General features: G+C 28.5%; 1 protein-coding gene across 1 annotated transcript; it reads left to right on the top strand.

Annotated features, from left to right (window-relative positions):
* Positions 1–8,550: 8,550 nt before the first annotated feature.
* LOC137830650 (putative L-type lectin-domain containing receptor kinase S.5) lies at positions 8,551–10,867 on the top strand. The gene has a single exon (XM_068638109.2). It carries the CDS (start codon positions 8,734–8,736, stop codon positions 10,705–10,707), a length of 1,974 nt encoding a protein of 657 aa, XP_068494210.1. The 5' UTR covers positions 8,551–8,733; the 3' UTR covers positions 10,708–10,867.
* The last annotated feature ends 1,544 nt before the right edge of the window (positions 10,868–12,411 follow it).

The following is a 12,411-nucleotide window of genomic DNA, read 5'->3' as shown; positions in this document are numbered from 1 at the left end:
TAGTTTAAATATAATGATTTTTTTTAGTTTATAGAATGATGTCTAATTTAGTTAAATAGTAAATAATTATTTTTAATTTTTAAAATTAGTTTTTAATTAATGATTTTTTTTTATAGTGTAATAAGATGAAATTTTAAACTAACTTACAAATTTTATGTCAAATACATTTTTTTTTTGTGTGTAAGGAGAGCGTGCGAGCTACACTTGGTGATGATTGACGAGCAGTGTTGAATGAATGAGCAGCTATATTAAACCAATGTTATTGTAGTTTTGTATATAGCTATATTAATCAATTTATTTTGGTGATAAAAAGACATATCCTCAAATAATCTCTTTGAATGTCATGTAGTAATCTTTGAACTGAGTGGTGAGTGTTGCCCCAATCAAACACAAATAATAATAAATGTGAACAAGTAGGTAGTGTTGTGCAAAAGGACAATGACAGTGAGTGGTTGTTCTAATCAATAAAAAATTGTATATGTCCATGACTTCTTAATTAACCAAACCACTTGTTACTTAACCAAACTACTTTTTCTATAATACAACCTTTTATTCACACAATTTCTTGTTATTCTTCTGTTCCAACAAATTCCAACCTTTTTCTAACTGGATAATGCAATGCTGCTTCTGGTTTTCCTTGTCATGTAGCATTTTGTTTGTGTCCCATTAAAACGACTCAAGAATTGCTTCATTTCCAGTTCCCACTAGCCATGGCCTTCAATTTCCTAATCTATTTTATGCACTCTTGCCTTCCAATGTGAAATATGTAATGTAATTCTTTTATATCAACATAATAGTTGATTTTTTTTAATAATTCAAAGTTTATATCTTTACTAGTATTTTTTATCCATAACAAACGAATTTTTAATAGATTATATTATAATATTATAACATTTACAGAGTAGTAATGAGTCAATTTAGAAAATTTTAACATCTTAAAAAATTCATTTACCAAGTAAATAAATATGACTATGACACATTTTAATATTTTATTTATTACAAATACTTATAAAGTCTAAGATTTATACTAAAAACAAAAATCAATTGTAATATGAAAATCTTTACTAGTATTTTTTACTCATAACAAACGAATTTTTAATAAATTATATTATCATATTATAACATTCACATCAGTAATTAGTCAACATGAGAAATTTTAACATTTTAATTTATACTGAAAATTTATTTGTCAAATAAAAAAAATCTGAGAATGACACATTTTAATAGTTTAGTTACTAAAAAAAATCAATTTTGCCTTAAAGTATAGAAAAATCACATTTAATCATACTTAATAATTAATGACAAAAACTAATGAGTAAATACTGATATGTAGATTAATTATGTCATAATTTAATATTGATTGATAGTTTTGTATCCAGAGAATTTGTTGTAATATTTTAATGTGTGAAAAAGTTGTATGCATAATTAGATTTACAATCTTTTATTTTTGCAGCAAAGATCTTCAACACTATTTCATATGCAATCTTCTATCAGTGACCAACATATAAAGACAAAACAATTGACTTTGTGCGTTGACATTTTCCTTTTTATGGTAGCAAAGTGGCTGAGAAGATTAATTTCACACATCCATTAATAGCAGTAATTTCACAATTGGTAATTAAGACATCTTAAACCCATTAGAACAATAATCACTTCAATGACTATAAGCAACAACTTAACCCATTTTACTCAGCAGAAAGAGAATTGAGAAAGAGGATGATATATTTATTCATGTAGCATAATTGTTAATTTGTTTTTGGTAAACAATGATTAGGGTGTAAATGAAAGTCTAGTGATTAGCAATCAAGTATTTGTTTTTTTATAGGTAAATAAAAAAATTACTTCCAGTGCATGTGCTAATTAAATATAATTAGTTAATTAAATATCAATTTAAAAATTAATTTAGAAATTATTTTAGATATTAATAATTTGCTAGTCACTAAAATAATATCTAATTTAGTTAATATAGTTATTAAAATTGATTTTTATTTAATATTTTCTAGTAGTTTAAAAATAGTGATAATGATTTTCATGGTTCATATTTAAATTAAACATAAAATTAAAAATTACATGTCATTTGGTTTGAACATAAAATAATACCCAAACTAAAATAATCTTTTATGGGTTGATTGTGGTTTTTAATTCTAATATTAAACTTCTTTTTCATTAATACCTAACATCTTTATCTTTTAAATAAAATTATAATAAAGAAATTAGTAAATTTCACTTAATATATTAAATATAAATATTTCATTTGTTTTTCTCCTTCTAAAATTATGCTTTTACATATTAAAAAAATAATATAAATAATTTAGACAAGTAAGTTTTTACTTGGTAATAACGATTACAACTTAAAACTGGTAAAGTTCTACGTCATTTTCCTGTTAGATGGGAGTTTCCTTCACCAGGTTGAGTTAAAATTAACACTGTTGGGGCTGCTAGGGGATATCCTGATCTTGCTACTTGAGGAGGTATTTTCCGTGAGAGTAAGAAGGAATTTATTTGAGCTTTTTCTGCGTTTCTTGAAGTTCTGATTGCAAAGTTTTATGGGGTTATACATATGCTATGGAGGAAGCTCAAAAGATTGGGCTTACTAATGTCTGACTGGAATGTGATTATGCTTTGGTTTGCTGCATTTACTACTAGGAAAAATGTTCCTTGAATGCTCCGTAATCGATGAAATATTTATCTTAATTACGGTGGGAAAATTAGGTTTAGGGTTACTCATATTTTTTCGTGAAGGGAATGTGTATGCTGCTAAGTTGGCTAATATAGGATTTATTCATAGAATTGATATAATAGACTTTCATCTAGTCTATTCTTAGAATTCTTTATGAATAAGTACAATCTACGTATGTATAGTTTTTGTTAACATATGCATTTTGGTCTAGTCCCCCGTGTTTTTGTATTTTCTTTTTTTTAATAATATTTTTTTCATATAATGACAAATGATGACTTAAAGTGTCAGTTGAGATCTCAAATTACATAATAATGACTAACATGAAAATTTTATTTAAAAACAATTACAACTTAAAAATAAGTTTTTATTATTATCCTCAATCAACAACTCATGATATATATCATGTATTTGTAAGTATCACCTATAAAAAAAAACTTAATAATATATATATTTAGAGTTCATTGTAGTTTTATTGAGAAATCTACAACTAACATTCACTACAAGAAAATCATTAAATAGAAATTAATTTTTAAAATAAAAATAATTAATTGTTATATTAATTAAATTAAATATTATTTTAGAAACTAAAAATATTATTGGTATTTAAATTAATTTTTATTATTAATAAATAATTTTTAAATTAATATTTAATTAGTTATAATTTGTAAAGTTGATACCATTTATTCCAATTTGCTACAAATGTGAGAATGTCCAGAATGAATTTGTTTTTCTTTTTCTTTTGGAATAGCCATGGAAATAGAAGCAGATGAATTGATTCCTAGGAAATTATATTCGTAGGACAATAAGTTAAGGAGTGTAAGTTTGGCATTTTAATTAGGATTTTAAACCACTAAGTTTCTGGCTTTATTCCCCAAAACCACTGTTATGAGTTATGCCCTACTCTCAAAGTTAATTGATTCAGCTTATTCTCTCCACCCACTTTCTTTGTCTATGAATTCTAACATGCCCAATCAACTATACCTTAAGATTCTCTGTCCCTGCCATCCAAATTTGCCTGTCACTTTGGGTGAATTCTTTTCTATACAGAACCTTTTTCTAACCATAAAAATAAATGAAATAAAATGAGATATTTGAAAGGTGTCAACCACTATACATTATACGGAAAATTATACAGAAAAGAAGCAAGATGCATGTTATTACATGTATAAGGAATAGTAAAAGAAAATGATATGTAAGAAGAGGATATATTTCTTATTCTTGTGTCTATTTACATCACTCAATGTATAGTAAATATATACAAGTGTACGAAGACTTTCTCTCTAAATTACAACTTAATCATGAATTCTACAATTATTAAATTAATTACATAATATTGTGTACAATATAACAAAACTTGTTATCTGTGTTCAGTAAAATGCATGTGATTTGCTTTTTCCTTGCACTGTTTATATATGTCCCATTGAGTAAACACAGTCTCAAAATCATCTTGGCCTATGATGTCCCCTCCAATTTCCTGTGCCACCAAACCCATGTTCTCAAACCTCATATATATGGTCCACTCCACTTGGGTCTTGTAGTCCTAATGTAGCTTTTAAAACCCTTTCATTATGAGAAAGGAAATCATTTAGACCCTTCAAAGTTTTCAATACCATAATTTAGAACCACCCATTGCATCTTGTTATGTATCATGTGACATTTCTGCAATATTTCACAGCCTAAAAAGGGTTTAATATTTATCCCGTAGATAAAAACAACAGATAAAATATTATTGGTAAAACAAATTGAACAAATTAAGAAAGAGAAAAAGAAAAAATTAAAATTTTGAGATGTAATGAAATATATAATGAAAAATAGCTACTACAGGAGATATTGTATAGATTGTTCTATGAATATCACATCTGAAAAACTATAAACAACTAGGTTGTAACTCAAAACTTGTCAAGATATATATATAGTAAAACAATACATGTGAACAGTTCTTACGATGGAGATTGAAATCTTGGTTTACTACGACGTTGTAAGGAACTATATAATTCCTTCTATTGGATCCAACTGTCATTGGTGTGGAGCATGAAAACCACCATTGAAGAACAAGTCTCTTCCTCTTCCCTGAGTTAGCACTGAACAACATCTTCTGTGTTGCGATTATAAGGAAGAAGTGCAGCACAAAAGTGTAACAATGGATGCTGCATTTGCATTAGTAAGAAGAGTCCCATGACATGCTGGTAAGGACTCTGGTAAGGACTAAGGAGTGATCCAACCATTATACAAAACAAAAAAAGAAAGTTTTTCTCTGACACTCCAAAACCTTCTACCTACAACTTTGCAAAACACCTCCAAACGTTTAAAAGGCAACTAATGAAACTAAACAACAACCTAAAACATCATTTAACTAGTCTCATACAAATCAAAGGATCAAACACCACTCAGAAATAAGAAGAAATAGAAGAAAGAGTCTTGGAAGTAACCCAAAATTAAATATTTAACTAAACAAAAGTAAACAATTCTACCACATCAACCACACCATCTTTGACATTATTAATGTCTTTTCAAATCTCACTTTTACTATAGCAATCCGAATCGGTCTCCAAACTTCATTCTTGAATGTGGAGGAGGGTGATGTGTGATAATGAGCAACATCATAATCATAGCTCCCACACAGTGAAGAATAAAGTAGCAGATTTCACACCAAACAGAACAGTCCTCATCAGAACACACCAACAGTTAGCTTGAACTCAAAGCAGATGACATTTCCAATGGATGGATAAAGTGAAAAATGATAGGGTTCTTGTGTGTAGATTCCAACTTCTTCTTTTGAGGGTATATAGTATAACATTCACCTTCTCTTTTTCATGTGTATTACTTTCATCCCTTCATTTTATAATTTTCTTTACAACGTTCTCGAGTTATGATTGTAATTGAAAACCTTAACTTGTTGCCACAATAAGTGTTTTCAAACCCAATTAATAATTGAATCCATCAAAATACTAGGTCATGAATGAGAAGTCTAACCGACCGTATAGTGCACCTACAAATTATAATATAAATTAATTTAAATAATATATTTTACAAGGTCATTAATCAGCATTAATTTGTTAATAAGCATAAATGTTTTATATATATATATATATAATTTTCTTGAAAAATAATTGAGTTTATATATGAATAATGGGGAAATAGAGGAGAAAGTTTCAAAACTAATATTATGATATGTTATAAATATAAATGTACAAGTAGGAGAATAAGCATTGCATTTTTAAAATTTTGGTAATTAATATTAAATATTAATTTAAAAATTATTTTATAAATTTTTATTAATAATATAAAATTATTTTATATAATTTTTTTTTAATTTATAAAATAATATATAACTTAATTAATATAGTAATTAATTATTTTTTATTTCTAAAATTAGTTGTTATTTAGTGAATTTTTTCTCATTTATATAATATTAACTACAAGAAAATCATTGAATAAAAACTAATTTTAAAAACAAAAAATAATTAGTTGCTATAATGACTAAATTAGAGATATTTTAAAGACTAAAAATATTTTTTATTTTTAAATTACTTTCTATTACTATTAAATAGTTTCTTGTAGTGATTTAACTTGATTATTTTTATACAATGTTAGTTAAACTTTAATTTATTTAAAAATTACAACCCTATTTTCTTTTAAATGTGAAATTCTTTCATATTTGTGTATTTTTTTCCTTTAACTGACAAAATTTCTTAAGCACGAATAGCTTATTAATAACCTTTTGCTTTTAGCATGTACCATGGTTTACAATAACTATATATACAAGCTTGAATTCGTACTATAATTGTAACCTCAAATAATTTATGTCTAATGGTTAAAGTTTAGGAAACCTATGTGATTGTAATATGCTAATTAATGAAAATTGCCTGATAAAGGTTCCTATACATTGAACTTAACACGTATTGTTCTTATGATCGCTTGGTCTAGATTAGTAATATTATTCCTTGTCTCTTTTGAATAAATGGTTACATATCCCAATCAGATACAAGCTTCTGCTTTTATCGATAACATAAAAAATCTGTTTTTTTATTGATGTCCAAACTTTCGCTACACCAAGTCAATTTGCGGCAGCAAGAAACTGTGGAGGTGCAGGAAGAAATAGCCCATCTTTTCACATTTAAGCCGAAATAAGCCCAAACCCATTAAACAAGTTTATGATCCAAACCCAATCAAGTTTGAAAGCCCAATTAATTAACTATTAATGACTTTAGGTCAACCTTACATCAGCTAGGTTAGGGAGATTAGATGTAAACTAGAGTTTAAAGGTTTGTCCACTATTACGTCATTAGGGTGTCCTTAAAAAATAACAACTATAAATGTTTGTCGTTTTGTTGTCCCTAATAATAATCAATCTACCAATAATGAATTAAGGAGTTTGATAGAAAGATGGTTTCCTACTATATACTGTATTAGGTTTAATTTTGTTGTTGAAAATAAAATTATATATAAAAAGTTAAACATAAATATATATATATATAAAATAAATATGGTTCGTAGCAAATTCCATTGCGATAAGGTGCGATAAGGTTCAAATTAATAAGTGTGTTTAAAACGATATTAGGTATAAAAAGAAAAGTTCAAATAGGTTATGATTCCAATAAGAAAACACTATAAATATAACATCAGTCTAAGAGGTATAAGAGGTAAATAGAGTGAATTTTATCTGATAAATATATCAAACTGGTTCTAACTTTATCATCGGAGCGACTTGTAAGTATACACATCCAACCGTGAGAGGAGATCGAGAAAAGAAGTCGAAGTATCTGATTGATCCAGTTCAACTTACAAACCCAACCCAATCCGAAAGCCCAAAGGCCAATCACAAAAGTGAAGAGGAATAGTTTCTATACCTTTTGGAGTAACATAAACTATTTAAGTTCAGGCCTACCTCTGTAGGTATAGGTACGTGTATATGTTATGTATGCATGTATGTAATGTCTTTGTTCTCGTACAACTACATCTTAATTCTTAGATTTAGTTAAATTTGTTGTCCTATTATTTATTTTGATTAAATTTAATTTCTCTCTTAATAAATTGCTTAATAAGTCTTTCAATTTAAAAAAAATACACCAGATGACCTTTTCAAAGTTTAATATATTTTTTTTCTTATTTTAAACGTATCAGTGTGACATTTTAATCTATTGATATTGCCGTTATTAGTTTTATGAATTGGCGTAATATTCTGTTTGTTAAAATAAATTTAACATAATATAATTATTTATTTGACTTAATTAAAATTATTTAATTAGGTTGAGCAAATAAAATACAATTTTTATACAAAAATGAAGTAAAGTTATAGAGGGAGGGAAAAGATTAGTAGTGATTTGTACTTAATCTTTAAAATTTTAACCCTATGTCATCCATGACTCTATAAATAGAGCTCAAAACTTCTTCTTTTGAATTATTATTATACACATGTTTAGTCAGAATGGACAATGTGTTATGAATGAATAACTAGTTTATCCTATAACTTCAAATATTTTTTGTGAGGGCAAACTCTAGGTAGGTTCGGTGTCATATATCTACTTGACTTGGTGCTCTAAGTTAACTCAGGAAAAACATACACTTTATATTTTAATAAATTAATATTTTATTTATCTTAATTTTAAATTTTACTTTAAAATATTATTATAAGCAGTTATTAAATTATTTTTTTCTGTTGACGTGGTCAAAGAAACTTTTCTCGACCATGAAAGGATTAGTACCAATACGCGTAAGCCACTAACAAATCATAATACACCTTTCACTAAACGTTATTAGTCAATCATTTTACTTTTTTTTATGATCGATTAAATGATTCGTCAAAAAAATATTTATTTTTAAGTGGGTAGTTATTAAACTTTCATTATGAATAATACGGAGAAGGAAAAAGTAATAGATTGTTACACGATTAAAGAGTTTATTTGAATTTTCTCTTGGTAAAATAATTGAGAGCTCAAACTTGAAGCTTCATACATTTGAGAGCTGAAAATTGGTGCTCCTTCTTCACCTTGTCTGAAGTTATCAGAAATCCTCCACATCAAGGCCAGTATTGGATTTTTCAGTGATAGAATATGCAGGTCCCTTGGTTAGCCAAACATGAACTAGCAGCAAGCATGTTCATCATCTTATCTCTTACCAAAGTTACCAGCAGCCTTTATTTCAATTTCCCTTCCTTCCAACCACAGGATGAAGCAGATTTATTGCTAAACGGGAACTCAAAAATCTCCTTAGATGCCATTCAAGTGACCCCTGATATTCGTGGTCCTATCACAAACTATTCTGGCAGGGTCTTCTATAAAGAACAACTCAAGTTAAGGGACAGCCAAAGAGGCACGAAAACTTCATTCAATTCAACTTTTGTTTTCAACATTGCTGCTCAAACCTCTCCTGGTGGTGAGGGACTTGCTTTCATATTGACAGACGATACGTCTCTTCAACTTAACAGTGGAGGCCAATGGCTTGGTATTGTCAACTCAACAAGCACAGGGGTCACTAACATAGTTGCAGTGGAGTTCGATACAAGGAAAAGTTTCCTTGAAGATGGTGATGACAACCATGTTGGGGTGGATGTAAAGAACATCTATTCCACCAAACAAGAACCTCTTGGACCACATGGTGTTAATCTCTCTAGTGGCATGGATGTTGTTGCTACTGTTTACTTTGATGCTAATCATAACAAAATGACCATTTTTGTTTCTCCATCAGATTTGATGTCGAGCACACCAGTGCTAGTGGAGGATATTGATCTCTCCGAACATCTTCCAAATGATGTTTTTGTGGGATTTTCAGCTTCCACGGGAGAATATACCCAGCTTAACTCTGTAAGATCATGGTATTTCTCTAGCTGGAGGGATATTGAGAAGAATCCCAAAAAAAATCTGACATGGTTATGGATCTTGATTCCAATAGTTGGGGTTGGAGGAGTATGCGTGCTTGCTAGTGTGTGCTTTTGGAAAAGAAACCATATAAAGGGACAAGGGGTGGAGGAAGATATGAAAATAGAGCTTGAAATTAAAAGCTCTTCCAATGCGCCACACAAATTTCAGCTGAAGGAGCTTTTATCAGCCACAAGGAGTTTCCACTCATCAAACAAGCTTGGGAAAGGAGGATTCGGGATCGTTTATAAAGGCACCTTGAACGGCAAAGATGTTGCTGTGAAGAGGATTTCAAAGAATTCACGTCATGGTAAGCAAGATTTTATAGCAGAAATCACAACCATAGGGAATCTCAATCACAAAAATCTAGTGAAGTTAATAGGATGGTGCTACGAAAAGGGTGAGATCCTCCTTGTGTATGAGCTCATGCACAATAGGAGCTTAGACAGATTCATTTTTCCAACTTCTGGAGGCGATTCAACTCTGAATTGGGAAAAGAGGGTGGCTATTATATGTGGGGTTTCTCGGGCATTAGACTATCTTCACAACGGAAGTGATAAAAGAGTGCTGCATAGAGACATAAAACCAAGCAATGTGATGTTGGATTCAGAATTCAATGCTCGGCTTGGAGACTTTGGCTTGGCTCGCACCATTCATCTTAGTGAAAAATCTCACCACTCAACTAGAGAAATTGCTGGAACACCAGGGTATATGGCGCCAGAAAGCTTACACACCCAAAGGGCTTCAGTTGAAACTGATGTCTATGCATTTGGTATTCTGATGCTGGAAGTTGTGTGTGGGGGCAGAAAGGCTGAACACAAACAGGACCTTAGATGTTGTAACAGCATTGTGGAATGGGTTTGGGAGCTTCATGGCAGAGAAAGCATAACTGATGCTGTGGATTTGAGACTGAATGATGATTTTGATAAGGCTGAAGCCAAGTGTGTGCTTGAGTTAGGGTTAGCATGTTGCCATCCTAATCCACATGAGAGGCCATCAATGAGAACTGTGTTGCTGGTGCTAACAGGGGAAGCATCTCATCCCTTTGTAGCAGTTAAGCAACCTGCATTCACATGGCCAGCCACTGCTTCTGTTCTCAATGAAGGGTTCAATTTCCAAGTAACAGTATCCCAAAGTGAACCGATAACACAACTGAAAAGTGGGAGATGATGAATCATTCTATGTTTTCATGCCTTTTTATGTAAACCAAAAAGATCATTCCAGCAAGAGTTTACAGAGAAATTTATATCATGTTATAAAAGTTGTACAATGTTAAAATTTAGGATATAAGATTTATATCAGTAATGCAATATGCGCAGGATTGCTTAAATTGTTGTGACCTTCTATCCTATCTTTCTTTATTGTGCAGGGGATCTCACACCCATTATTACATGATAATGTTATTATATGATGTAAAGAAAAATAAGTTATAGATCATAAAAAAATAAATTAGTGTTTTAATTTTTTTTTATTGATTATAATAGATCGTTAAGAGAGTTTTTTATAACAATTGATGAGTTAAGGATAAAAAGAATAAAATCACAAGTACATCAATCAAATATAAAAAACTTAAAATAGTAAGAGCAAAACATAAAAACATAATTTTTTTTTTACTTTTGTTCTACCCGAATCTATACATTCAGTTTTAATTACCACAATTTTAGTGAGATTATTTCGTTCTTCTAAAAATTACATTACAATTATAATGTCAAAAAATGCAATTAATCAAGATATAAAGTTTCTTGAAAATTTTATCAAAAATATTTTTTTTTATCAGTAAAAAAGAATAAACTATATATATATATATATAAAGTAACATTTAAATATTATAAGAAGTTGAATAGAACATGAAACTTTTTCAAAACAAACATAAGATCTTCTAATAATAGACTGTCTATACAATAAGAATGATACATCATCATTATAGTGATTCACCCCAACTCTCTAATAATAGATTGTCTATACAATAAGAAGGATACACCCTCATTACAGTGATTTACCCTAATTCTTGATACACAATCATTTTTAACACAATTCTTAACATAAGTATACTAAACCACTTTTTGGTTATCTTGGTTATGTTTTAATCTTTTAATCTTCTTAACTTCCATGTACCATATTGACTTATGAGCAGTAATTGTGGGTGGAGGAAGAAATGTTCAACAATTATATTCTTAATTAATAATACAAGAAAATTATTAAATAAAAACTAATTTTAAAAACACTAAATAATTTTATATTGATCAAATTATATATTATTTTAGACACTAAACAAAATATTGTTGATTAAAGTAGTTTTTATCATTAATAAATATTTTTTTATAAAATTGATATATAATTCGCCACATAGATTTTAGTTGTTATATACTTTATATTTTAACATTAATAGTTAAAATATTGATAATTAATTAAATAATTATTTAGAAATTATTTATTAATATTAAAAAAATTAAATTTCAATATTTTTTATTTTTTAAAATAATATCTAATATAATCAATATAATAATTAATTAGTTTTATTTTTAAAATTATTTTTTATTTAATGATTTTTTAAGTGTAAACTATCAACATATTTTTTCTATGTATTATATATATATATATATAATATGAGAAAACTGGCTTATCATATTTGTCTTTATAACGTTAGAAAACCGTCTATTTTTAGTTTCTTGTTGAGTATGAATACTATTCACCACTAGGCTTCCGAGAAAGAACCTTGTTTTGTTTGTTTGCATGATGCTATTGTTTCCTCCTGTCCAATACATTGACTAGACAAAAAAAAAGTTGCTTCTGGGAAAATAATGAATTGTTTCGTGGGAAATTTCTATTTATGCAGATTTTGACCTTTAAATAATTTTTCTTAGCAAAATTATA

Source organism: Phaseolus vulgaris, chromosome 7, assembly GCF_051622355.1.
Source record: "Phaseolus vulgaris cultivar YP4 chromosome 7, ASM5162235v1, whole genome shotgun sequence".
Classification (NCBI taxonomy): Eukaryota; Viridiplantae; Streptophyta; class Magnoliopsida; order Fabales; family Fabaceae; genus Phaseolus; species Phaseolus vulgaris.
Note: the sequence above shows the minus strand (reverse complement) of the source record. Positions and strands in the feature narration are given on the sequence as shown.